Source organism: Montipora capricornis, chromosome 2 (genome assembly GCF_036669925.1).
Source record: "Montipora capricornis isolate CH-2021 chromosome 2, ASM3666992v2, whole genome shotgun sequence".
NCBI lineage: Eukaryota > Metazoa > Cnidaria > Anthozoa > Scleractinia > Acroporidae > Montipora > Montipora capricornis.
The window spans coordinates 19,014,292-19,041,791 of record NC_090884.1 but is presented as its reverse complement, the minus strand read 5'-3'; the positions used below and the strand labels follow the sequence as shown (position 1 = coordinate 19,041,791).

The 27,500-nt window shown below is 38.9% G+C and overlaps 2 protein-coding genes and 1 long non-coding RNA gene across 10 annotated transcripts in view; 2 read left to right on the top strand and 1 right to left on the bottom strand.

Moving 5' to 3' along the window:
• The window catches only part of LOC138039009 (alpha- and gamma-adaptin-binding protein p34-like), an 83,962-nt gene extending 58,397 nt beyond the window's left edge, over positions 1–25,565 (bottom strand). For 2 of the 8 annotated variants that reach the window (XM_068885149.1, XM_068885148.1), the window contains exons 1-3: positions 25,452–25,565; positions 18,068–18,185; positions 10,130–10,332 (exon numbers count right to left, since the gene is read on the bottom strand). In XM_068885149.1, coding sequence (XP_068741250.1) covers positions 10,130–10,332; positions 18,068–18,140 — 276 coding nt within the window. In that variant the 5' untranslated portion in view covers positions 18,141–18,185; positions 25,452–25,565. The remainder of the gene's footprint in view (positions 1–10,129; positions 10,333–18,067; positions 18,186–25,451) is intronic. The other 6 variants (XM_068885145.1, XM_068885144.1, XM_068885147.1 and 3 more) reach the window with 5 other exon arrangements.
• On the top strand, positions 18,192–19,737 carry LOC138039015 (uncharacterized). The gene is made up of 2 exons (XR_011130347.1): positions 18,192–18,461; positions 19,627–19,737. It is a non-coding gene; the product is annotated as an uncharacterized lncRNA (long non-coding RNA).
• A 102-nt stretch (positions 25,566–25,667) lies between the features above and the next one.
• LOC138039004 (IQ domain-containing protein H-like) overlaps positions 25,668–27,500 on the top strand; it is a 182,280-nt gene continuing 180,447 nt past the window's right edge. The window contains exon 1 of the mRNA XM_068885137.1: positions 25,668–25,874. Within this exon, the coding sequence (XP_068741238.1) occupies positions 25,815–25,874 (60 nt within the window). The 5' untranslated portion in view covers positions 25,668–25,814. The remainder of the gene's footprint in view (positions 25,875–27,500) is intronic.

The following is a 27,500-nucleotide window of genomic DNA, read 5'->3' as shown; positions in this document are numbered from 1 at the left end:
CGAGACTAAGTCGGATCGTGTGCAAAAGATGACTTCGCAAACTAATTTGTGAGTAATAGTTTACAATTTTTTTTTCCGCTTAACGTTCGTCTAGCGTTATAGCTCCATCATGATTGTAATTTCACGTTAAGAAATGCTTTAATATCGTCCATTTATCTTTGTACGCTGCTCTCTTTTGATGTAAAAATAAACTGGATTCGTCTTAAGTTCGATTTTAAGGTCATTTATATTCCCTTTTCTGGTGAATGTCTAAGTTATTGTACTTTTTAGCGTTCAAGCAGTTACCAAGTTATGGATTTGCAATTAATTTGAGTTTAAAATCAAAATCAAAATCCATGTTAAAATAATGTTTGGAAGAACAGAAGTGTAGGTACAGATGTATATAGATCTCTATAGATTCAGGTTCGTGACTGTTTTGCAAATCTTTGTTTTTTTAGACTGTTGTTTTCTGGAAGCATTAATGATGTAATTTTGGTTTTTGGGGGACTGTCTTGTGTTGTTGGATCAAGGAATCTGTTTTGAGTCAAGTATGGTTGACAGTGGATAGTTTTTCCTGAAAAGGCTGAAAGGAAGTATTAATGCCTGGGACTTTTTTTGGTTACACCCCACAAGTTTGTTCTTTCCTTAGATGGCAAAATTTATTAATATATTATGTGATTTGGAGCTGCAGCTAGAAACGGTGTCCCATGCATAAGGATTCATTGGGTTTGATGGCAGTAAGATAATTTTGGTAAAAAAGGTGTTTAGAGTCGTTATCATAACTACTCATCTTGGTCCAGATGGACTCCAAACATGCGCTACCATGTTGCACAATGAACTTGTCAATCAACTGTTACCTTATGGTGTATTTGCAATAAGATCTTTGGATAGCAATTGATTTATTTTTCTTATCCCTTATGTGTAGATATCCTATGTCTGTCACATAGTTAGTTTTAAGCTTTTATTTCCTGTAGTGTATCTGTATTATAGTTAGCACATGACCCCACAAGCATGTATTATTGCTTTAATATTGATTGTGTTTGAATAAAGGATATTGTTGTCTTGTCTTGTAGATAAGGCAAAACAGCCTCAGTTGTATTTGCATTATTATTTCTGAGTGTTACTTTTAAAGGGCAAACCATTAAAAAGTGCACATAGTTTGCAGGAGTCCAGGAAAATTATTCCAAATATTCATTGATTTTAAGTTCCTGAGGCAGGTAAATCATGAAGAGTTTATGTAACAATATTTGGAATATACAGCATTTCTATTTGGGAATGTTTAAGTCCACAGAATTTATTTTCTTTATGTTGAGAAGTACTGTAAGAGCTGTCAGGTAATTCAGATGGAAATTTGACAGACCTTAGCTGTAATTCAAATTATTAGTACAGTTTTGGTCGTTAGTGGAACATAATATTTTTTTTATTGGGACATTTTTTAGTGAGTGATTAACCCATTGACTCTTGGGGATTCCTCATTGACAAATAAAATCATCTGGTGTTAGACAGAGTAAAATGCCGGTTTAGGGGTGAAAGGGTTAAAGTGCTATTATTAGTTTGACTTTCTTTTTCTTCATTTGAATCAAAACAAGTGATTAATCATCACCTCCACCATGCTTTGCGTTGCTTTGGCTTTTAGAACAAAGTATCAAAGTTGAAGCTGGTGGCTCGAGGAGTAAACTATAAAGACTATAATGGTATTTGAGTATATATTGTAGAACAAATTTGCCTATATCATTAAATCAATGGGAATCCAAACATGAGGATGCAGTTTGCTCAGGAGGGGTTTTCCCTATAAAAATGGCAGGCCACTTATTGGTTTTTTTTAAAAACAACCCTTAAAGGTAACAGAACCTTGTTTTGTGGACGTAGGCTAAAGAAATCTGACCCCTTAGAGGAACCAGTTCTAAAGTGACAAATGACCGGCAAATAACTTTTACTTATGAATTATTCATAGGTTAAACTTATTTGTTCGTGTACCAAATTGTCTTGCAGTTCCAGTCATTTTTCAGATTGATAGCCTTAAATGTACTGCAGCTGTTTGGTCTCAGCATCATAGGCAGTACAAATCCACATTTTTTCCTCCAAAAAGGAACAAAAAGAACCCCTGTCATTTTCGTAAGGGAGCCCCCCTTGGGGCAGTTTGTTTACTTTACCACCATTGTTTAATACTATCCAGGGACTAAATCAAGAATGGAAATAGATTACAGTTTGAAAAAATATGCCACTTTTTTTTACTTCTTACACTTACTGCATTCAACTTTAATTTATTCATCCTTGGAAATGGTAGGAATGATTAGTATTCTTTAAAGCAATTGCTAAAAATTCATTGCACCTAATGTTGAAATATTTTTTCCATATGGAAAGGTAACAGCAGTTATTTCTGTGAAAGCCTTCTCCAGAAAACTCCAACATGGGATTACGCCCCTTTCAAATGTAGCTTTGTATGCTTTTGCTCGATGACTTTGAACAATTATTACATAAATATGAAGTTATGGAGTTTTTTAAAAGTTAAATCTAATGGAAGTAGGTTTAAATTATTGAAACCACTGTGTTGCAACCAGAGTCCACAAAGAGAGGTTAAATAATCTATTGCACTGGAAGTATTTAGTAGGCCAGCATGAAATTTGTTTTGGATAATAGCACTGAATCACCTTCAACAAGTTTTCTAAACTTTGAAGATACCTAATTTTATATCCTCCTGCTGTTTTATTGCTGGAAGATAAAACCAATTCTTGATTAATTATTTTTGTTGTCACATTAACCCACTACAATGTGTTGAAAGTGTATTATTAGCTGTAGTAATATTTTGTTACAGTAAAATCCCTCCTTGTAGTGAGCTGTATTTCTGAATCAAATTTTCAACTTGGAATACCGGTATTGTTGTTTTGGCTATGCAGAGTTAACCTAATCTATGTTTATTTCTATAATTTGGAGGGAAGCAAACGATTGGCATTTGCTTGAAATGACTACAGCAAAATACAATTGCAACTAAAAGGTTTCCTTCTAGTGTACCCAATATGAGGTGCTTATATGGCATGTTATGTTTGACATTGGTGCTAAATTCACTTTAAAATTTATCTTTGAACGACTGAAATACATTTCTAACTTTTCAGGGACGTCATGCATTTCCGTTTTTTCCTCCGTCTTAATAAATTTGCCTCCATGGACCACTTGAATGGCCATTTCAACAACTTAATTTTGAAGAAAAATGCAAAAATCTTAACATTCTCTGCTAGATGCGGGCCCCGCGGAAACAGTGTGCAAATATTTAGTCGAAAGAGAAACCATTTGGAAATTTAGTGATATATTTTTTGCTCCACTATTTAAAAGATAAACGCATGAATTGAAATCAAGATGGTACTCCATTAGCCGGTAAGCTCCACAAACAAATTTCCGCTCCAACACTGTCACAGCAACCTGGACTCGCGTTGACCTTGAAATTTTTAAAGAAATTTCCCTCGTAGCACTGTTGGCTAAAAAGTACGGTGGCCCACAACTAAAAAGAGAATCTCGCTGGCATAAAACGCACTATGCAGTCAAAACATTCGTCCGTTTTACTGGCCTGAAAAAGGTCTTTCGTTTTATCGACAGAGATCGGAGAACCTCCCGATGGCAGCCATGTTTTACGCCAGTGAACAATAAGTCAGCGTTTATTGTTTTGCGCAGTCGTCCTTGAAAGGCAACCTTAGCCTTTCAGCTGTTTTTGAGACCTGTCCCGTTTCAACCAAGTTTGATAGACTATGATGCCGGTTGAAAAAGTTGATCAACCTAACCAACCGAAAACGGTGTTTTCCCAATAGAACACGAAAAAACTCAACCAACCCAACCAACTAAAAACAGTTGATCCCAATAGAACACAACCTAAGTGATCAGAGCAAAACAACAGCAGTCTTCAAGGAATTAAAAAAGGACAAGAAGAAGACGAAAGATTAACAGTGAAGGAAAGGGCTGGATGTTGCAATGGTGTGCTTCACACCTCTGGTTTTCGGTACAAATGAAGGAATGAAAGCGGAATATCACATGCTTTTGAAAAATATCGCTGACAAACCACTTAGATTGTAATTATATTGCTTGTTTATCACAATATTTATTTAACATGAGGCGCGGTGGTAAAATGGACTGGCCTCTAGAATGCCAAATAACCTGCGATCTAGCAGACTTTTCTTAAGAGAGGGCGCAGGTTAGAAAACCTTAAACTTTTCAATCTCACGGCTCTGTTATCATGATAACAAAAGGATTATTATGCCATGACCACTGAGTGCCGTGATTACTGAAGACTTATTATGTTATTACCCTCTTACGACGGGTTGCAGTGAGTACTAAAGGCTTATTACATTATTACGCTATTACGACTGAGTATACTTACACTTTTCATTTCCAGTGCTTGGTTGTAGTGAGTTCTAAAGGCTTATTACTGTACATTATTACGCCATTACGACTGAGCATACTTACACTTTTCATTTTCAATGCCTGGTTGTTGTTGTACTAAAGGATTATTACTGACCTTATTACACTATTACAACAGAATATATTTTCACTTTTCATTCTCATGACTTGGTTATCGAGAGTACAAAATGAATATTACATTATTACGATATTACAATACAGTATCCATACACTTTCCCTTAATTTAGTGCGCTATGCTCGATAAGGCATATTTATACATTATTACGCCATTGCGACTGAGTATCCACATACTTTTCATTTGCATTGATCGGTTATCGTTTATCGTAGGCAATAAAAGCTTGTTACATTATTACGCTATGACGACGTTTTCAAGGTTCACTTACGCTAACTCTATCCACTTTCCATACCATTCGTTATCGCCAGTGAACAAGCTTTTAATGCTATTACAACGAATAAGTTACTCTCGCATTTTAAATTTTCAACACTCAGTTCCCGTGAGTGCTAAAGGCCAATTACTTTATTACGCCATTACGAGCACGTTACTACTAACAGCTCATATCCTCCATGATTACGAAAGGTATTACACCATTCTTATGACTGCAACCACAATGAAATCCAAGATTGCGTGTATTAAAGGCAATCAACATACTTTATTCTTGAGAGTAGCCCTTACGCTATTACGACGTAATAACCAAAAAAAACAAAAAGTTAAATCTATACTGGGCATGGTTTGAGGTGGACAGAAATAAAAATCAAAGGAGAAGTGTGGAGAAGCTTACAAAATGGGAGTTCTGTTGCCATCAGTTGCTTTCTGATCATGTTGGGAAACAATGACTTCAGAATTCGTGTTTGATTTTTATCTAACTAGACCCTCCGTGAGGGTACACTGGGTTGCCTGTGGTACGTGCACCGTTCCAGACACTTTTTTTCAAGTTGGGCGGTCATTAAGAAGTCATACTAGACGAGGCCCTTTGGCTCACAGGTCCTCACACGTTCGTACGACGAAACAGACCTGTCCTTGCGTAATATGTAGCTCTAACAGTGCACGATATTGTTTTGGTATTGTCTATCATTGTAGTGCCATGGTAGAAGTCTTGGGTAAATAGTCTGAGAAGACATGTGGTTACTAGCAAAGTACTGAACCCAGAAAGATTGAAGAAAATAAATGGGAAGTGAGAAACACTGGCTTCTGGGCTGACATGTTGATAAACTTCTTTTGACCACAAGTTTAACCGTGCCCTCTGAGCATCTGACAGCTTTGTAATACCGAAGTTCACTGAAGTTAAGCCCTCTTGGGCGGGATTAGTGTTTGGATGGGAGACCAAAATAATATACCCCTCTCAACACAGAAGCATCGGACTGAAAATACTATTAACGCTAACAAATGCGAACTCAGCAAGGTACAGATTTTGTTAGCTTGCTTTATGCAAAAACAAATATTGATGCAAAAGTAAATAAATATTGATCCACAGTTTTTAGAAAGAGCAGAAGGAAGTTTCCAGGACGATCGCTCGAGAATAACATATTTACGACATGAAAACAACATTTATTTTGAACCGTGAATATAGAATATAAAAAGTTACGATCAGCGACAAACATTTTGGGGGATTTTTGCAACGTTCAATTTTGTTATTGTACGTTTTGGCTGCACAAATAAATCGCAAAATCGGCTTAACTGCAGAATACCCCGCCACTCGAACTATATTCCACGTAGCCGGCTACGCGGTACGCGGTACCCAGAAATAGGAATGCACAATACTGTAGAATACCCCGCCACTTGGACTAATTTCCAAATGAACTAAATTTCAAAATGGCGCAGCAAAATCGAAAGTGACATCGCCGGAATTCAGCGGGCGCCGTGATGAAGTTACCGCGGCATGTTTACTCGCCAAACAGTGAAGTATCTGTGTCAAATGATGGCAAGATAACGGGTTTCTGTAAGTTTCTTTTTCTGTCAAGTGTTATAAAGTTTGACAATGAAATGAGCGAAGTCAAAACAAAGATCACAATCGCCCAACTCTTGTTTATGCAAAGTCAAAATTTACTCTCCAAGACGCGTACGACGTTATTTATCACCAGGTAATTCCATCATTTTGGAAATAGAAGCTACTTTATTATTCAACTGCGTCACAATTCTTCACTGATTTTGGGGCTCATTTTGTTGAAACTCAAGCACGCTTCCAACAGGCCTGTGAACCCTTCCAGCTTACAGAGCAATACTAAAAAACTTCTTCCATATCACATTTCAACCTTAAGCTCGAAAATTCAATACACAACATGATATTATAATTCACAAAGGCAGAAAATACCACAGAATCCTTTTCCAGCGAAAAATTTATTGAAACAAACAACATATTTGCTCTTAGAGGCGAAAACCTCTTCCTATTTCATTGCGTGCGTGAAGACAAGAAACTCAATCGTGTCAAATTACCATGTACTTCAGGTAAATACAGCTCACTTTGATTTCGTCTCGACGGGCGACAGATTGTTGTCGAAGTCCAGTACTCGTCGCTTTTGAGATTCCTGCCTAGTTTATCCAACTGACTTTCCATTATTGAGCTCCATAAGGGTATATTTTGTTTAAGGATCCACTAAAACGCCCTTCGCGTTCCATGACTTTCGACGCCATTGCAGGTTAAATTAATGATGCTACTGTGTCCACCAGAGAAATCTACGCAGTTCCACTACCTTCTCGATCCTAAGAAAAAACGCGCAGAAGGCTCTATGCACAAAGACACCACTTACCAGGGGAGTGACAGGCAAGACTTTTACCGACACGAATAAAAAAATAAATAAAAAATAAGACCCTCCCTGAGGGCACACTGGGTTGCCTGTGGTACGTGCACCGTTCTAGACAATTTTTGCAAGTATTTAAGGGGTCACCCAGAAGTCATACCAGCAGAGGCCCTAGGCTCACAGGTTCTCACACGTTCGTACGACGAAAAAATCTGTCCTTGCGTAATATGTAGCTCTAACAATGCACGATATTGTTTTGGTATTGTCAATCATTGTAGTGCCATGGTAGAAGCCTTGGGTAAATAGCCTGAAAAGACATGTAGTTACTAGCAAATAACTGAACCCAGAAAGATTGAAGAAAATAAATGGGAAGTGAGAAACATTGGCTTCTGGGCTGACATGTTGATAAGCGTGCCCTCTGAGCATCTGACAGCTTTGTAATACTACAGGCAGAAAATATCACAGAATCCTTTTCCAGCGAAACATTTTATTGAAACAAACAACATAAGATGCACTAAAACGCCATTCGCGTTGCAATGACTTTCCATTGCTGGTTAACGAGAATAACAAATTCACGAGGCAAAATGTATATTTATATTTAATTAAGTTAGCACAACACAAAAACGCTAACCTCATTTTGACATGAAAATGCTTTACTATTGCCATAAAAACTATCCAGTTAAGCTCGCATATTATAAAACATGATGAATTCATAAAGGCCACCTTTCCAACGAACAATTTTTTGAAACAAACAACATATTTGCTATTAGAGGCGAAAACCTCTTCCTACTTCATTGCGTGCGTGAAGACAAGAAACTCAATCGTGTCAAATTACCATGTACTTCAGGTTCAAACCCTTTCCTGAAGAACATTTTCCTTGAATAACAAGAAAATGCTTTACTATTGCCATAAAAACTATCCAGCACACATATAATAAACCATGATGAATTCATAAAGGCCACCTTTTCCAGCGAACAATTTTTTGAAACAAACAACATATTTGCTATTATTGCGTGCGTGAAGAGAAAAAACTCAATCGTGTCAAATATGCGAAATATTACAACAAACTAAAATTTCAGGATGAAGCCGTTTCCATGAAGAACCGTTTCCTTGAATAATGAAGCACAAAATGGACGACAAGCTTTCTTTCAAATAATTCTTGGCTGTCACATTACCTGAAGACTGTGCAGAGTTGACACAGATCCACTTAAGGTGTTCGATTCGTTCTCTTGTCTTTGTTGAACCCATAAGTTACCAGAGAATTTTCCATTTGGTTTCAGTGTTCTACATAACAGCACACTTGGTAAATATTATTTTAGAAATGCAGCTCACTTTGATTTCTGCTCGACGGGCGACAGATTGTTGTCGAAGTCCATTACTCGTCGCTTTTGAGATTCCAGGTGTTGGTTTTCACCGCCTGCGTAGTTTATCCAACTGACTTGTTTAAGGATCCATGACTTTCGACGCCATTGCAGGCTAAGTTAATTGTTCTACTGTGTCCACCAGAGGAATCTACGCAGTTCCACTACCCTCTCGATCCTAAGAAAATACGCGCAGAAGGCTCCGATGCACAAAGATACCACTTACCAGGGGAGTGACAGGCAAGACTTTTACCGACACGGAAGAAAAAAAAAATAACACCGAACAAATGCCCTCCATTTCTAGACTGGGTTTGCCATAGGGCAACCCAGTAAAAACTAAAAAAAAGAAAACAAACAAACAAAACGCAGACCTCGACTGGGTTTGCCATAGGCAACCCAGTAAAAAGAATGTGTTATCATTGGCAGGCTACACCACATCATTTTCATAAGGGTCAACTATTGTATTAAGCAGCTATGAATGTTTGCGGTAAGTAAAAACAAGGATTGTTTCCAAAACTTTTCAACCTTTCACAAAATCTGGAATGGATCATGAGACATGCTGTATTCAGTAGCATTTTGTAGATGCAAAAGAGCCTGGTGAAAATAATCGCAACCAGTGTTTTCGGCTCCTTTAAACTTTTTACAAGGTTCAGGATAACTATTTTGCTAGGAAAGAAGAAATTGACCTCTTCAGCTTGTACGTTTTGTTTTTCCGATCTCAGACCATGGGATGTTACTCTAGAGAACAGTTTCTTTCAAATGTCGTCTTATGCACGTGCTTGAGGAGAATTCCCTCGAGAACATCACATGGTCTGCAACGGGAAAACGTGCAAGCTAAAAGAGGTCAATTCGATTCTTATCGTAAAGGAATGCTTCGCTGTTCAACTACAACAAGGTGATGGCGAAAACATCTGGATATTTCTCAACTATGGAAACACAGCTATCGAGAGGTTTTAACCCTGTCTTTTACATTTAAGCACCTTTAGCTTTTAAATGTGTTACAAGTATACGTTATAGGTATTGAATAATAACCAATGGAATGATGAAATAATAATAAACTAAAAGTGCAGTTAAGTTTGCTTTAGGTGAACACAATAAAAATTTATTGTCACTCTCCACGGCAATGTCACAGCATGCTCCTTTGCTAATATGAATGGACCTGTGAACTTGGTAGAGCGACGAACAAATGTCTCTTTGCATTCATTTTTAACACACATAGCACAGTGACACCTTAAGTCTTTCCCTGAACATTATGGCCTGGTAACACATGCTGACTGCAACGCGTATCAATCCCGGCAGAACAAACCAAGAGAAGTCGTTGAATATTTCAACGTATTACGTTGCCATATGGATTTGAATTCAACTGAGCGAGTGACAAACTTGCATATTATGACCCCTAACGTTCTAGTCGGTGATATGCTTTTAACCTAACCACAACTAAAAAGGGAACAGCATGCGTGAGTAGGCTGAGCCTGGAGACATTATCTTAAAACCCTGTTCCATCAGTATAAATAACATTATAGTCAGATATTAATACCGGTAATTATTATGATCGGTACTGTTCTTAATAAATTCATTTGCAAAACCTCCATACAGAATCTCAAATTCTTTTTACATTAAAAAAACCAAAAGAGAAGTTGCCTTACCTCATTTTCATCGAAGACAATAATTATACTTTGAAAAAACAAATTTTCAGCAAATCCACACTCATGGTTTCTGGGAGGAGAAGTCACAGAGCAGGTACAAAGATGGATGTCAGCTGTGTAGTACTTGTTTTCTATTTGCCATAGGTATGCATTTAAGCAGTCTGAAATGTGCTTTGGCTCTGGTCTTTTATTGTTGAACATTTCTAGGTGGAAATTGTAATAGTTTTCAGAATTGGTTGCACTATTATAAAATTAAGCCTTGAAGTGTTGAAACCTGATGAACTTAGTGTCTGGCTCCAAATGCAGTTTCACGTCTTTTTTATGTAAATACTACCTTCTACTATCCAGCTTTTTTTTCCCTTAAAATTAACCATTAAAGGGGGGGGGGGGGGGGAGGGGGGTCCACCATACCTGATTACTTTTCAGAAATAAAAAATGGGGGTCACCTAGTTCGTTTTTAAGATATAACCAACTAAAGACAAAATAAAGGGTGTTTTTTCAGTACTTGCCTGTTGCTACGGTGGCATATTACATCTCAATAATGACTGTATCTTGTTCAGCAATTATTTGTGTTTCATTTGGTACCACAATATTGCAACTACATGATACAATGTTGTGGCGCCGATCGACCCTTATTAGAGCATTACTTGTTTACCTTGTTTTACAGCTACCTCAAGGATGGTGCCACCTATTGTTACTGTGCACTTGTTTACATTGCCCGCCTTTGTTGTTGTTGTTATCCGGGAATTTGGAGCACCTACTACCATATTATAGGCAAGTATTGTTGAGTTATTTTTGCATTTTTAGAGAAAAATTACTGTCAATAATTTTTCTCTAGAATGCAAAAATAACTCACCAATACTTGCCCATAATATGGTATTTATTAATTATAATTACTTTCGACATTCAATTGAAAACCGCTCTTAGACTACTGCTAAACCAAAGTAAAACCGCTCTAAGTACCACGCAAAGAAACTGCATTCCCTCTTGAATTTAGAGGTAGCTCCACACTTCATAGAAAAGCGCTCAAAATGAACGTATTCTGCTGTTTTTCCAGATTGAAATCCATTAAATTTCACAGGATAATCCTCCTTGAGGATCTTCGAAGTGTTTTTTATTTCCCAGACAATTGTTGTAACAACCTTTTTTCAACCTTCCATAAGTGGACACCTCCTGTAAGTGGACAGTTACCCTCAGTTCCAAGGGTGTCTGCTTACAGGAGGTTAAATTGTACATGTAATCAAATTTAATAAGGAAAACCAAATGTCGTATATTATTCCAAGACAACCACACATGTCAGGTTCTGGGATCAATACTTTCAGTGCAATAATTATTTATTTTTTTTATGAGAAAAACTAACGCGGAGAGATTTCGACGTTTCGATGACATCCTGTCATCATTATCAAGAAAATGAAGAATAAAATTTTTGAAGAAGATTGACTCTTGACTTAGCCAAGCCTCTTGACTTAGCCAAGAATTTTGCAGTTCTGAGGAAATGCCAAGGAAAGATGGACTGTCTGGTATACGAGATGCTCCTGATCAAAAAGTACAGACCAAGCCTTAACATCCAATCAGACTCAATACGTGCTAAAGTTTTTACTTGACTTTGGGTTTTCCTTTGTGTGAGGTCACTGGATGATTCACTGGCTTAGAACAATAGACTATTGTTTTTGGTTTAGTTTTTTGACTACTTACTTATGTAAATTTTCTTCAAAAATTTTATTCTTCATTTTCTTGATAATGATGACAGGATGTCATCGAAACGTCGAAATCTCTCCGCGTTAGTTTTTCTCATAAATTTAATAACAAAAGTCAATCTTATACATAATTATTATTGTTAAAAAATTAAGCTCTTACCACCAAGCATGAGGCAAGCATTTGATTTTTTTTTGCACAAGCAGCTGCCACTGTAATGTTCATATAAACTGAAAGTTATTGATACTGGATGTTTGCTAGGAACTATGGGATAGATGGAACAGAACGATAATGGCGTCCACCTATGCTGTAACACGTCTTCTTGCAACTGTTTATTAAATCGTTGTTAATCATTTGCATCCTGTTTTGAAATCCATTCAAAACATCACAAATGGCGACGAGGATGGGATGCAAGTCATCGAAAACGGAAATCTTTGTGTTTAAAGTGTTAAATCAACCGGAACCGGTTTTCAATGCCTGCAGATTCTTCATCAACCACTTCGCCTTCGCAGCCTTCAGCAGCCTCTGCAATGGCAGTTAACCTGCCGACCTTTCCTGAGTTTGATCTTCAACCAAGAGATACAGTACCCGTTCGCTTTGAGTATGTCAAGTGTTTGGACAACATGTTTACAGCAATGAACATTACCCGAGCATCTAAAAAGAAAGCCATGTTGTTGCATTACGTGGGAGAAGAAACCTGTGATGTGTTTGAGACCCTTACTGTTCCAGAACCACCGGAAGGAAGTGATGAATACAAGACTGCTGTAAAGGCTCTTGCTGACCATTTCGAGCCTCAAAAGTGTGTGGATTATCCCGTCTATGTCTTTAGTCAGAAAACGCAAAAGTCTGGCGAAAACATTATCGAGTTTTACACACGTCTCCAGCTGTTAGCACACAAGTGTCAATTCGCCGATCCCGAACTGGAAATGAAGTGGCAGATTATTCAAGGAACCTCATCGCTTCACCTGAGACGTAAAGCAATCGAACAGAGCCTCAATCTTGAGAACGTGTTGAAAGTAGCTCGCGCCATGGAAACCGCCGACGAACAGACCAGTGAGATGGAGAAACAGCAATCCAATGTACTGGGCTATGGTAGAAATAAAGCAACCGACGTTCAGCAGAAAGAGTATTCTCGTGGTCTACCAAAGTCTGGATTGCGTAGCAATAGGTGTGGTTTATGTGTTGGAAATCACACGGTTACCAGAAATTCCTCTTTCTTTAAAACTCTGGACCAGTCAGTCATCAACCATGATGATGATCAGTCCCGTGACAGTGGTCTACGCTCTCCGGCTGACATCAAACACCAACAAGAGCTGCCTGCTGCACGCACACATGCTCATGCTTCTGACCCGTCTGCATCAAAACCTGTGAGCTCCCCTTGCATGCAAGGAACTTGCCCTGTTCAAGGTAAAAAGTGTTTGAACTGTGGCAAAATGAACCATTTCTCCAAAGTTTGTCATGGCAAACCCAATAATTGGTCCAAATCTTCGCACCCAAAGAAAAAGTCAAGAGGCAAATACCATGTCAGGTCTGCAGATGTTGGAAGAGTCTCCGAGTAGTGAAATGTCATCTCTAGCCGGTGTTGATAGTGACAACAGTGAAGAGTATACTTTAACATTGGTGCACAGGGACACGAAGCTGGCAAGCCTATCTTTCAGGTCACCATCATGAACACACCAATCCGCATTATGGCAGATTCAGGAGCAACCGTGAATATCTTAAGCAAGAGAGACTTTGATGGCCTTAAATCAAAGCCACAACTGGTTGAAACAAGTGCCAAAGTGTATCCATACATGTCTGATAAGCCACTAACCCTTTGTGGAAAGTTCCGAGCTACTGTCACCAGTGGTAGCTGTTTATCCGTGGAAACATTCTATGTCGCAAAGGGTTCATCAAGCTCCATACTTAGCTGGACAACCTCACAAGCATTAAATCTTATTAAAGCTGTCAGTACAGTCGAACCTCCTGTTAGCCTGCCACCTGATGCCCCAGATTTTCTCAAGGAATTTCCTAATCTAACCAGTGGAATGGGCAAGTACAAACTTAAGGTGAACCAGCACGCATACATGTAGATGAATCTGTCAAACCCGTGGCTCAGCCACATCACCGAGTCCCTTTCCATGTAAGAAAGCAGGTGGAGGGAAAACTCAAACAGCTCGAAAATGATGACATCATTGAACGTGTAGAAGGCCCCACCCCTTGGGTATCGCCAATTGTTGTTTTGCCCAAGCTGAATAGACTGAACGAGATTAGAATTTGTGTGGACATGCGTTCATTAAACAAAGCTATCATCAGGGAGTGACACATCATATCCACCATCGATGACGTAGTGTCAGACCTGAACGGTTGTTAAGTGTTTAGTAAGATGGACTTAAATCAAGGGTACCACCAGTGCATCCCGACTCAAGAGCACTGAGAACGTTTTCTACACACGTTGGACTGTTCCAATTCAAACGTCTCAATTTTGGTCTCTCGTGCGCAGCAGAAATCTTCCAAAAGAAGGTGGGTAATGCAATCCGTGGCATACCCTGCGTCAAGAACATCAGTGATGACATCTATGTTGGGGGCGCAGACCAAGACACTCATGACCGACATCTGAGACAAGTGTTCCGTCAACTCCAGGAGAGTGGTCTGACAATAAATTTACCTAAGTGTCAGTTTCGAGTTCCCACTATGCTCTTCTTTGACCATGTTTTCTCTCAAAAGGGCATGTCACCTGACCCTAAAAAGGTTGAAGCTCTTGAAAATGTTGTGCCACCAACCAATGTATCTGAAGTACGAAGCCTCCTTAGCTCTGCCGCATTCTGCTCTAGGTTCATCAAGAATTTTGCACTTATCACCAGGCCTCTTCAACAGCTGACCTGTAATGGAGTGAAGTGGCAGTGGACTGAGGAAGAACAGTCATCATTTGAACACTTAAAAGCGGCACTATGTACCAAGACTACCCTTGGATACTTTGATCCAAAGAAACCTACTTCCATCTTGGTTGTCCCATTGGTTTAGGTGCTGTCCTGACCCAGAAAGATGTTTCGACTAATGAAGTGACACCTTTGCATTATGCCAGTTCTCCACTGACACCAACTCAAGCTAGATATCCACAGTTTGATCGTGAAGCTTTGTCAGTTTACTGGGCTGTAAAGCGCTTTCACTTTTTTATCTATGGAGGGGAATTTAAAGTAATCACAGACCATCAACCTTTGGTTTCCTTGTTTAACAACCCCACCTCTAAACCGTCCGCCAGGATAGAACGTTGGCTCATGGAGCTACAGCAGTACCAATTCACAGTAGAATATCGCCCTGGTGCCTCAAACCCAGCAGATTATGCTTCGAGACACCCAGTAGGAGACTTGCAATCTCACAATTATGAAATCGAGTCTGAAGACCACATCTCTTTTATTATAAGAAATGCAGTACCAAAAGCTGTTAAACACTGTCTGAGGTAGAATCTGCAACCGCAACGGATCTAGTGCTACAAGCAGTTATATCTGCAATGAAATCTGGTTGCTAGCACAAGGCGCCACCTGGTGTATCATTATCTGAGCTATCCCGCTATGAGCAAGTCAAGGAGCAGTTAACCTGCACTGACACTGTCCTGTTAAAATCGGATCGTTTAGTAGTTCCTGGTGCACTACAAGAACGAATTGTTGACATTGCCCATGAAGGTCACTTGGGCATAGTTAAAACTAAGGCTCTCCTGCGAGAAAAGGTGTGGTTCCCATGCATAGACAAAATTGTTGAAACAAAGGTCAAGGCCTGTTTACCGTGCCAAGTTGTAACCCCAAGTATCAACTCTTCCTGACAGCCCTTTTGATGAAGTAAGCATTGCCTTTGCACATGTTGAGGGTGAAACCCTACTTCTACGGGTTGATGATTATTCAAGGTTCCCCTTCGTAGAACCAGTGTCGTCAACGTCCGCTAGTGCTGTCATACTGTACCTAAGTTAGATCAGCTATTTGGTACATTCGGAACTCCTAAGATTGTTAGATCAGACAATGGTCCACCTTTCAGCGGAGAAGAGTTTGCCACGTTTGCTCAGGCGCTTGGTAACCCCATTATGGCCTAGGGCCAACGGTGAGGTGGACAGATTCGTGAAAACAACGAAGAAGTGTCTTAAAGGCGCTTAAGTGGAAGAAAGAAACTGCAAGCGATTCTGAGGAACTATCGCACCTCTCCTCATCAAACCACTGGTGTGGCCCCAGCAGTATTGTTACTGAAACGTCCTGTGTGTAACAAGCTACCACAGACCAACTTCGTTGACCCTGTGTTGGAGATCGTCCACAGGAGCGATTTTTCGCAGAAATCCAAGTTCAAGGCGCATGCCGACAGCAAGGTCTATGTAAAACCCAGCACTATTTCATCTGGAGAAACCGTACTCGTGAAAAGACCATTTACTGCGCTAAAGGTGCAACTGTTTACGACCCTACCCCTTTGACTGTAGTGGATAAGAAAGGCAGCATGATTACCGCTCAAAACGAGAATCACACGGTTACCAGAAATTCCTCTTTCTTTAAAACTCTGGACCAGTCAGTCATCAACCATGATGATGATCAGTCCTGTAACAGTGGTCTCAGCTCTCCCGCTGACATCAAACACCAACAAGAGCTGCCTGCTGCACGCACACATGCTCATGCTTCTGACCCGTCTGCATCAAAACCTGTGAGTTCCCCTGGCATGCAAGCTAATCCTACAAGTTCATTTAGCCCTATCCCAGAGAGCGAAGCTAGTGCGTCTCACCCAGTTGGTCAACCACCATTGCGTAGATCTTCCAGGAAAGGAGTAGATCTTCGAGGAAACGTTACTGTTGTTTTACTGGAAGTAAATGTTTGTGCTGACAAAAACTGTGAAAAAATTGAGTTTCTTTGTCTAAGTGTGCAGTATAAAAAATACATGGTTACCCCCTATTTTCATTTCACATTGCGAAAAAAAATTTTCTTTTTAGGTGGCACTGTCCTTAACTGAGAAGAGTTAAAAGCTTTGAATATCAAAAGCGGCATTTGTTGTGTCTCTTCAGATGGCCGGCAAGAAACACCGTTGCCTTTAAAGTCACGATGTTATGTGCAGTATGATATGCACGATGCAAAACAAGGGAATCACCTTTACACATCTTTTTACACTCTTACGGGCAAGCTATGGGACATACATGTCTTATGACAGGTAGCTCTGAAGCTTGATATATGAGTAGCTGTACTGTACTATGTTATGAAAGAGTAGAAATATAGGGATTTGTATGGGGAAAACCATTTTTCTCAAAATTCAAAAAAATATTCAGTCTCGCTTGGCAACCCAGCCTTACCATTGGTCACCATTGACCAATCATGGGTTGCTAAGCGATCTTCCAACAGTTTTGGTAATGTAGCGAATATTAAAAGCCTCATTTGATGTCTGTCAAAGCAAATGTTTGCAGAGTTTGGCGGCCCTTAATTCTTTCTCAGTGTACAAGTGGCTCAAATGAAGAAGATGAATGGGTAGTGAATGTATTGTCTGTGATCTATGTGGGATTTCAAGGTGATCGAAGCCTTGGGAGTGCATTTATGACCCTTTTCCTTCAGTGACTCCATTCAGTATTGTCTCTGTGCCCAAGCTTGGGAAAGAATACATAGAGGGATAGAAGAGGAATCACTAACCACCTAAATTGTTCTTAATCAACCCAGAAACCATACCAGAAACAAGACACACAAGCCTGAAGCAAGGTAAGCTATTTTTTATTTTAAATCGTAAATATTTTTTGGAATTCCCAATACAAATCCTTATATTTCTACTCTTGCATAATAAAGTACAGCACAGATACTCATATATCAAACTTAAGCTACCTGTGGTCTTAGTAAAAGTAAGTACATGATTTTGAAAGCAATTTGGAATAAATTACTACAAGTAATTTTTGTAAGACCTTTAAATGCTCATTAATTTATTTCAAGTGGCTAGAAAAAATCATTTGATAACATAATTAGTAATACAAAACTTTGAGATGCAAGCAATAATCACGATACTCGCATCTGATTGGTTATTTGTGACGTTAATTCTTTGATCAAAGACCAAACAGAATGTTTGGCTTGTTGCCTCGTTGTGCATTGAATTACAAGTTAAATATCTTCTTAATTTTGTTATCTGATCGTGAAAACTGCATTTCTTAGCCAATGAAAATGGAAAAATATTTCTATAACTGAATTAAGTCTTTCATGTACTTGACTTGGGATTAGGGAATAACCTGCCTTCGGAGAATTCATCCAAAGCAACAAATGTTACCTCTGATAATGTCATCTGAAGATAGGAACGAGCTACAGTTCACAAGCAAAACGCCACCGACACTTTTTTCCATGTCCTTACTTTTAGAGCTTGACAGGAACTTGGTTACATTGTACACGACAGAGCTGAAAAACGACTGCGCATGCGCCAGATAGGGAGCACAAATCGTGCATGAGACGCGAAGTGTCCATTTCGATCGTTTGATCTCGTCTTCTGCCTGTGTCACTTTATAACTCTTGACGGTGTGAATTTTGGAAGTGAGATCGTGGTGATTTAATTTAAGGAGACACATCAGATCTGTGTAATATATTTGTGTGGAATTTTTGGGCCTTGAGATCCAAACCCAGTTAAATTTGTTTGGGAATATGCGCTGCAGAAACTAACCGAGGCTACGGTGAGTGTTCCATATTTGTTTCTGAAGCATGAAGTGTTCACAACGTTTGGTTCAGTTTGCACACTAGGGTATTGCCCATGCAATCTCAACAGTTTTCATCAACAAGATAATTTGGGCAGGGTTTTCTGAAATCACCTTTACGTAACATGTTGTAAGAGCATTATTTGAAAGTTGTCAACCTTCTCCTTGAACCAAGGCAGCAGTTCATTTAGAGTGCTACCACTCTGCAATTGCCACTTAACCTCCTGACTGCCCCCATAAAGGCAGCCTTCTAAAAGAAAACACCTTGCCAACTTGTGAAGTTGGAATGAACACAAGTACTGGCCAGAACTACACAGAAAATATTGAAGTTCTTTGTCCCTGTCTCAGGGCATTTCTTCAATGAAAAGGTAAATTGGTTGCAAGACTGGCCTCTGAGATTACATTCAGAAGAAGTTCTAGTTGCACAGTAGTGTGATCAATAACATTGTTTAATTTATTGCCATAGTGAGGCTTGATTACAGAATCATAAATACTTGCCCACCAAAATACCCTGTGCAATCAACTGATACACCCATGTTCGGGAGACTGTTGGCCCGTTAATGAATGGAACATCGATGTATTAGGAAAAGAACAATTTGTTAAATAAAAGTACAAAGTCCAGGCCCTGCTTCCTGTTAATCCTAGGATTATTGACAGGGAAATACTGCTTCAACGTGGCATTAATTGTAGTCTAGCTTCCACAATCGCCAAATAATAATGATCTATCATTATTGTAATAATGCAACACACTTGGTGTCAACATCTATGTCAAAACTTGGAAGATGGTATTTTTCTTTCCCCCTTGACTGGCCATTATTTGCAAATCTATGTTCAACCCAACGTCCAAGGCAAAATTATGGTTAGACTCAAAAAATTTAAGAACATGTGTTAAGGCAAACAGTTAAGGGTCATTGGTTTATGTGTGGTTTATAGTATGTTTATATGGTTAGCTCATCATGTTTTCTTTGTCTTGGTTGTGTAATAAGAATGACTTTTTGAACTAATTTTCACAGCCCCCATAAAAACTGATATGTGCAGTTTCCTGTGTCTAGGAAAATAATAATATCATTATGATATTGTAGATTATAGCATTGTAATATGCATCTCATGGACAATAACATTCATTTTCGTTTTTTGTCCTTAGGGAGATGGATCCACCTGGTATTATTTGCGGCAGTTTTGTGAAATATTAGCTCTAAAAGGAGCGAGAAGAAATTCAGCCTTTTTTTCTCAGCAATAAACCACAATAATCTTATTGAGTTCACTTTGTCCATGTTGGTAGTGTGGAACAAAAGACTGGAAAAAGTCACTGAGTAATCCAGACAATGCTGTTGAGTGTTAAGCAGTTTCTTTAGTACTCTTCACATTGTCAAACTTTTCAGTTTCTTCTTGGAACTGAATACCAGTCCTTAACCTTTTTTCAGTTATGAACTTTTTGGACCCTCACAGAGCTTTACGATGCCACTTTTTTAAATGTTGTACTTATAAAAAAAATGGGGACAACATATTCAAGCAAAAACATCACAAATGCATGTTGTTTACACCTGCACGCAAACTTTGCGAATGCTTTTGATCTGATGAGTTGCCAACCCAGTAATGCTTCAGATACATGTAGTGACGTCGAAACCCAGAACACCTTCAAACACATTCAATGACAAGTTGTCAGAGAAAAAATTAAAATAAAAAACAAACATCTTCTTGAGCATTGGGACCCACATGGAATAGCCCTTGCATATGTGTATTATACTGATGACTGGATTCCATCTACTTAATATACAATCATCTTTTTAGGATAATACCACCTACGCCAGTCGGCAGATAATGCTTGAGTGAACTTCTTGCTATACAGCTGAAAATATTAATTTTGTGGAATGCCCCTTTCAGGGATCTTTCCTAGTTGTCTATGCTCTAAAGATTTTGTTCAAACCCATCAAGTGCAATGTAGCATGCATGTGTGAAATGTCTCAAGTTTAGATCAGTTTTGCAATATGCACTGTGTTGTCTGAACTGATCCTTGTAAAATTTTTGTAGTTTCTTGTCAATTGTTAAATATGGAAAAAAGGATTTACTTTCTGAAAGAAAAATAACATCAATGACGTCTCTTGATCAGGTTAGGATCTGATGAATTTTTATTTTAAAAGGCAAGCAAATCAGGGGCAAATTAATTTTCTCTGATCTGCTTAATCTCAGTAAGTGGGCTTTACAGGATGAATCACTTTTTTGACTTGTCTCTGTGTATCATTCTGTGTATAATCTTTTCACCTTTTTATCTCAGTTTCTGTTGGGGCTGGCTTTCATCGCTCTTCTATAAATTTAACAAAAAATGCTGTGTAAAGAGCGAAAGATGTATTTCATGATAATTATAAATTCGTATTAAAATTTGGAGCAACGTGGAAGTCAATTTGCCTGAGTTCTTGCATCTTTGCATACTCCATTTTAATATCGCTTTAAGCATGCTTGCCAAAATATCTTTTGTAAGCGTGTCACCATTCACCACCCGGTCTATAATTCACCAGTTGTCTTCCTTTATTGTTCAGAGTATTATAGAGAGTATCTGGAACGTCATAAGGTTTTTCAATGTCTCTTTACCGACACAGACAAAGAGGCATTGTCCTGTATCGCAACCACTCGACGAACTAGTCTCCACCGATAAGTTCGAAGCTCTCACCAATTCCACCGGCAGAACATCGCCAAAACAGGGTTTAAGGGAATTTCTGGTCCTCCCAGAAAACCAAGAACTTGCAAAAACCGTTCGAGAAACTTGCGACAAAAGCCAACACTGTCAAAAAAGTAAGCATTGCAGCGCTCGTTACCTCCATTCACCGTATAGTCACACGAAAGGTGCATTTACCACGCGAAAACAATTTTTACACAATTTGTACACCCCTTCAATTTTTGGAAAACATCAAAACTCGTCAAAAATTGTGACAAAATCCTTATCTTTCAAACAGCGACCTTATTTTTTTGATTTAATCAACGGCTGTCATTTTCCGGCGAACAGATAGTCTTTTTGAATGGGAAGACCTTAGATAACAATGACCTGGACCAGGTTGAGTCCGCGATTCTCGAAGTGTCTTGCGGACTTTCCCATAAAAATGCCCTTGAAGCTCATCAAAATGGCGGCGAAAGAGTAGAGAGCTCCACTTGTAGGATACATAGTGTATTTAGTCTGGAAAATGTTCTGAAGAGCGTTTCGAATGATTTCACGGGTAAGTCGGCAGGAAGAATGCTTTTTAAATAAAATTTCAGACCTTTGCTGTGTGAACACTAGTTTTCTCTCGTGTTTCCGCTACAGTCATTGTTATTTAAATGATGCCTTGATCATTTCTTAAATAACAAGGACCGGAGCCAGGTCATGTCTCGATGATTGGGGAGGGGAGAGGTTGGAATAATAGGGCTTTTTACAGCGATCTTTGCTGTCTGCGGAAGCTGTAAACAAAGATACATGCCAAATTCGAAGGAAATGGCGGTAAATACGCCCTCATGGAGTCAACAGTTCTCTGAGAGCTTTTCTGATTATTCGGGATATGTTACGAACTTGGAAGATGCTATCAAACTTATAAAGGGGTATGAAGTCAATACAACGAGTTCATTTACCGTTACATACCAGACTAGAGGTTTTGGAAAGTCTCCAATAGGTAAGATCTCTTTTTTTGTTTTTAATCAATGCAAGTTTATTATAGGTCTTATTATTTGTTTCCAAAAATGTTATTGTTATTGACCGTTTTTGGCAATTATGGTGACTAGGGACTGGGATGGGGCCATGGAATTTGTAACAAAGGAAATTATTGTAAATTCTTACCCACTTTCTACGATGGAAATGATAAATTAAATTACTCACAAAATGGAGCTTTTTCAAGAACTTAGGAAATAATCACCCTTTCCTTTAAGCCCCTCCCACCCACCCCAGGTTTGCAAGCTGGGGCAAGGCATCTCCAACAAGACTCCATTGAGATCCACCTAGGGTTGCAACAGACAAGAGGTATTTCCCAGTGGCCACTGGTCAGGCACCTGTATTCTAGGACATGTATATTCTAAAAGATGGAGCATTATTAAAATATTGAATAGCCATTTTTCTATTTTTTTAATACACTTCACTTGTCAAAAACAAACAGTTTTGGCTAAACAGGTCAGTTTTCACTCAATTTTACATTAAATGTCAGTGAATCATTTAGTAGTCAGTGCACAAAAATAATCACTTCCAATCACTGTAATCTAGTCTAACACTTTCAGTTGCTACAAAATTCCTTGTGTTGCTCATGACTATTCCTCTCTTTGAATAACTTTTCCTCTTCACTATGTATCAGTAACAGTCACTTAGCAAAAAGGTAAAATTGAATCATCGTATATATCTTTTCTTTTAATAATGTGCATTGATATAATAATATTCAATAATAATAATAATAATAATAATAATAATAATAATAATAATTTACCACAGTATGTAAAGCCTATGCATTATTATAATAATGTATTATTATAATAATGTATTATTATTCAGGGGTTTCAATAAAATTTGAAGTAGGCAGCTGGTTTGAGTCTAGTAGCCGACTGTATCAAGAAGGGGCCGTTACTTCGTCTAGGGAGGTCTGGGGGCATGCTCCCCCAGACGATTGTGAAATCTGGAAGCTCTGAAATGTGATTTCCAGCACTGAAGATGAAGGAAGATTTCTAATCAACAGAGACACTGAGTGTGCAATTAAGCGCATTCTTTTGATAATTTCCAGCGAAGAAAGATTTGGAAAACCATTTCAAAAGGAAAATTAACGATTTTTAACGTTATAAAATTATGATGTTTCGACAACTTCATGTCATCATTACTACCAATTTCAAGCTGCCGGGAACGGCAAACCTTTTTTGCGCGTTTTTTCAAGCGCGAATTTCAACATTTCTCAACATGAGAAATCAGTTCTGTCGAAAGATAAGAATATGTCATTTTAATCTGAACAAATGAAAAGGCTTAACCGATGAAACTAACGAAAAATTTACTGTTTTTGGAAAACAAGTCTTGATGCCACGATTACTCAATAACGACCTGTTTTACATTAAACGTCTTGATATGTTTGGGGACGTAACTAAACGTAATTGAATTACGTAAAAAATGTGACGGTTGGTCTAGGCCAAAATGCGGAAAAATGTTATAGCCGTGCACTGTAGCTCAAAGATGGCAATATCAAATCTGATAATTATTTTGAAATTGAGGTTAAAAAAGGTACATTCAAGTCGATCAAAAATTAATTTTACTTCAGGTTTGACGGAATCCTTCAATTAATTCAATGTAGGGTAAAAAGTAGCCGACTTCTCTGAGCGATGCAGCCGACGCTTTTCATCGGCCGTCGGTGCTTATTGAAACCCCTGATTATTATAATAATGACTGTTTTCTTTTTAGTGCCCTGTTGCGATCTGGACCATTTTGGCACTCCAAAGTTTGTGTCAAAGGATTACGAAAGGAATCCCATCGAATTCTAGATGCACTCCCTTCGTTGCTTGGACATCTTTCCAGTAAATATGATGCCTTGGATTATTTTTTAGTTTTCCTCCCATTCTCTGTATTTACTGTTGCAACCGAATGGCCTATCATAATAATGTTACTGATACATAGTGAAGAGGAAAAGTTATTCAAAGAGAGGAATAGCCATGAGCAACACAAGGAATTTTGTAGCAACTGAAAGTGTTAGACTAGATTACAGTGATTGGAAGTGATTATTTTTGTGCACTGACTACTAAATGATTCACTGACATTTAATGTAAAATTGAGTGAAAACTGACCTGTTTAGCCAAAACTGTTTGTTTTTGACAAGTGAAGTGTATTAAAAAAATAGAAAAATGGCTATTCAATATTTTAATAATGCTCCATCTTTTAGAATATACATGTCCTAGAATACAGGTGCCTGACCAGTGGCCACTGGGAAATACCTCTTGTCTGTTGCAACCCTAGGTGGATCTCAATGGAGTCTTGTTGGAGATGCCTTGCCCCAGCTTGCAAACCTGGGGTGGGTGGGAGGGGCTTAAAGGAAAGGGTGATTATTTCCTAAGTTCTTGAAAAAGCTCCATTTTGTGAGTAATTTAATTTATCATTTCCATCGTAGAAAGTGGGTAAGAATTTACAATAATTTCCTTTGTTACAAATTCCATGGCCCCATCCCAGTCCCTAGTCACCATAATTGCCAAAAACGGTCAATAACAATAACATTTTTGGAAACAAATAATAAGACCTATAATAAACTTGCATTGATTAAAAACAAAAAAAGAGATCTTACCTATTGGAGACTTTCCAAAACCTCTAGTCTGGTATGTAACGGTAAATGAACTCGTTGTATTGACTTCATACCCCTTTATAAGTTTGATAGCATCTTCCAAGTTCGTAACATATCCCGAATAATCAGAAAAGCTCTCAGAGAACTGTTGACTCCATGAGGGCGTATTTACCGCCATTTCCTTCGAATTTGGCATGTATCTTTGTTTACAGCTTCCGCAGACAGCAAAGATCGCTGTAAAAAGCCCTATTATTCCAACCTCTCCCCTCCCCAATCATCGAGACATGACCTGGCTCCGGTCCTTGTTATTTAAGAAATGATCAAAGGCATCATTTAAATAACAATGACTGTAGCGGAAACACGAGAGAAAACTAGTGTTCACACAGCAAAGGTCTGAGATTTTATTTAAAAAGCATTCTTCCTGCCGACTTACCCGTGAAATCATTCGAAACGCTCTTCAGAACATTTTCCAGACTAAATACACTATGTATCCTACAAGTGGAGCACTCTACTCTATCGCCGCCATTTTGATGAGCTTCAAGGGCATTTTTATGGGAAAGTCCGCATGACACTTCGAGAATCGCGGACTCAACCTGGTCCAGGTCATTGTTATCTAAGGTCTTCCTTTTGAATGAGCGCGCCCTTGAGCCTGCGTTTCGTGCCGCGGGATCAGTGACTTGCGCAGTCGTTTTTCAGCTCTGTCATTGTACACAATCTCGTACCCAGAGTCCTCGGGCTTCTTGGTCAGCGGATGACACCAGGGGGGTAGGTACGTTATGCGTTATGTATTTGCGTTATGCGACTATGCGACTAAGTAAGCAAGGTACGTCTTATGTGCACGGTACAATATATGTCCCCGTACATAACGTATCCACCCTGGTGGGTACGTACCACCAGGGATTAAAACCCGCTGACCAAAAAGCCCGAGGACTCTGGGTAACTAAAACTTTTTGTACAGTTGTTATGGTGATTCCTGGCTGCCATTGCATGGTCCATTGGATGTGCATTTAGGTAAACGCTTCCGATGCTGCTGTGAACCAAGAAACACGGTGACCGGACGTGCCCTTTTTGTAGGATGTTTGCCCTGACAGATATTCAGCCAGGATCCACAGATATCGGAGAAATTCTTGTAAAGGTAAGAATAATCGTGTAACCACATTGAAATTGCGAAACCGTTTTACCACGTACGACCTGCGTTCACTTGTGATTTGATGCAAATGAGAACGACTTTTCAAATCTCTTCGTATTCCTTAAACAATTGCTTGTGAAAACGTTTTTATTTCTAAAGTCGTTCTCCTGACTCAAAAGAAACGAATTGGAAGGACCGTCAGTACGTTCAGTTGCGCCGCATCTTCCACGAAGGCCAATGGCCCAAACCTCGATTTGACTAAGTGTGCTTCTCCAAATTAATATCGGAAATTTGGCTTTTCGATGTCGCTATCGGCCATAAAAAAATGACTAATAATTAAAGATTCAAGCGCTACACGACTTTTAATAAATACCTTCTTGGAAACCAAACTTAAAGGTGAAACGCATCACGTCCGTTGATTTACTTGCCAATTCTTTAACGTAGTGTTTGAAAAACAACTATCTGTGCCGGTTTAATACACCGTGATGAAACACATTTAGCTGGGACATTCCATTTATAATCCAACCCCCCCCCCCCCTTCCCCCCTATGGATGAGGTCCATCAGAATTCCACCGGTAGGAATCTTTTTCAAAGGCACCGACAAAAAAGTGAAGGGGTAGGAAAGGTTTTTTCAAAGGGTTCCGACAAAAATCCGACCAGTAGGAATCTAATCATCCATAGGGGGGGTTCGGATTATAAATGGAATGTCCCGCTACATTTCAGTCGTTTACGGTGCGGCTGCATCCCAACATTGACCTTTACACGTATATTGATCAGACAGCGCGCGGCAAAACAACGGCGTATTAATTAAGGACGCTCGAAATAGTTTCTCCGTTTTTGAAAGAAATTAAGATATTTTGTCCTTAGATACAGTTAGGGTAATCATATCAAGACGAAATTTGGCGAGGGTATTAAGGTCCCACGGACGGATTTTTCGAGCGTTGCTAGGGAAGTGAAATGTTACTTCCGGTGACTGAGATCATCATATTGTGAGCTGACCAGAAAACCCACCCACAAGCAAAAATCACCGCACAAACTGGTGTTTCCACCCAAGGTTTTTCCTCGCCCTTTCTCGCGCTCATTCTCAGATCAACTGCGCATGCGCAAACGAACTGACTTCCGGTTTGACAAAAAACCTAAATTTCCGGCGGTCTTTAACTTGAATCAATTTTTTTTCATATGGCACATTTCACCTCCAAATACAGAATATAGGTAAGCATTGATTTTTTCAAATCATCTTTTTTGAAACTTTTATGGATATTTCAGTATCGTTTATCTCTCTAAAAAGAACACTTTTCAAAATAAAAAGAAAACCACGCTTGGCTGGATTCAAAAACAAATACAAATTAATTATGAAACCACTGATGAAATACCCAAATTGTGTAGCACGTAGACAAATTTAGAGTTTTCTTTTATTGGTCACGTGACCATGGGCGTGGCTTGATGACGTCATATTTAGGGTCATTGGTTTACAAAAGTTAGAAACTGACCAAAATAATGCCAAATTTCTCTCAAATTAGTTAACTATTACATCCTTAGCAACTCACCCCAAAAAATATGTCAGTAGGCCCTTAAGTAGTCCCGTCATAGATTTCTCACATCACTCTTTCCCCCAAATAACGTTTACTTACC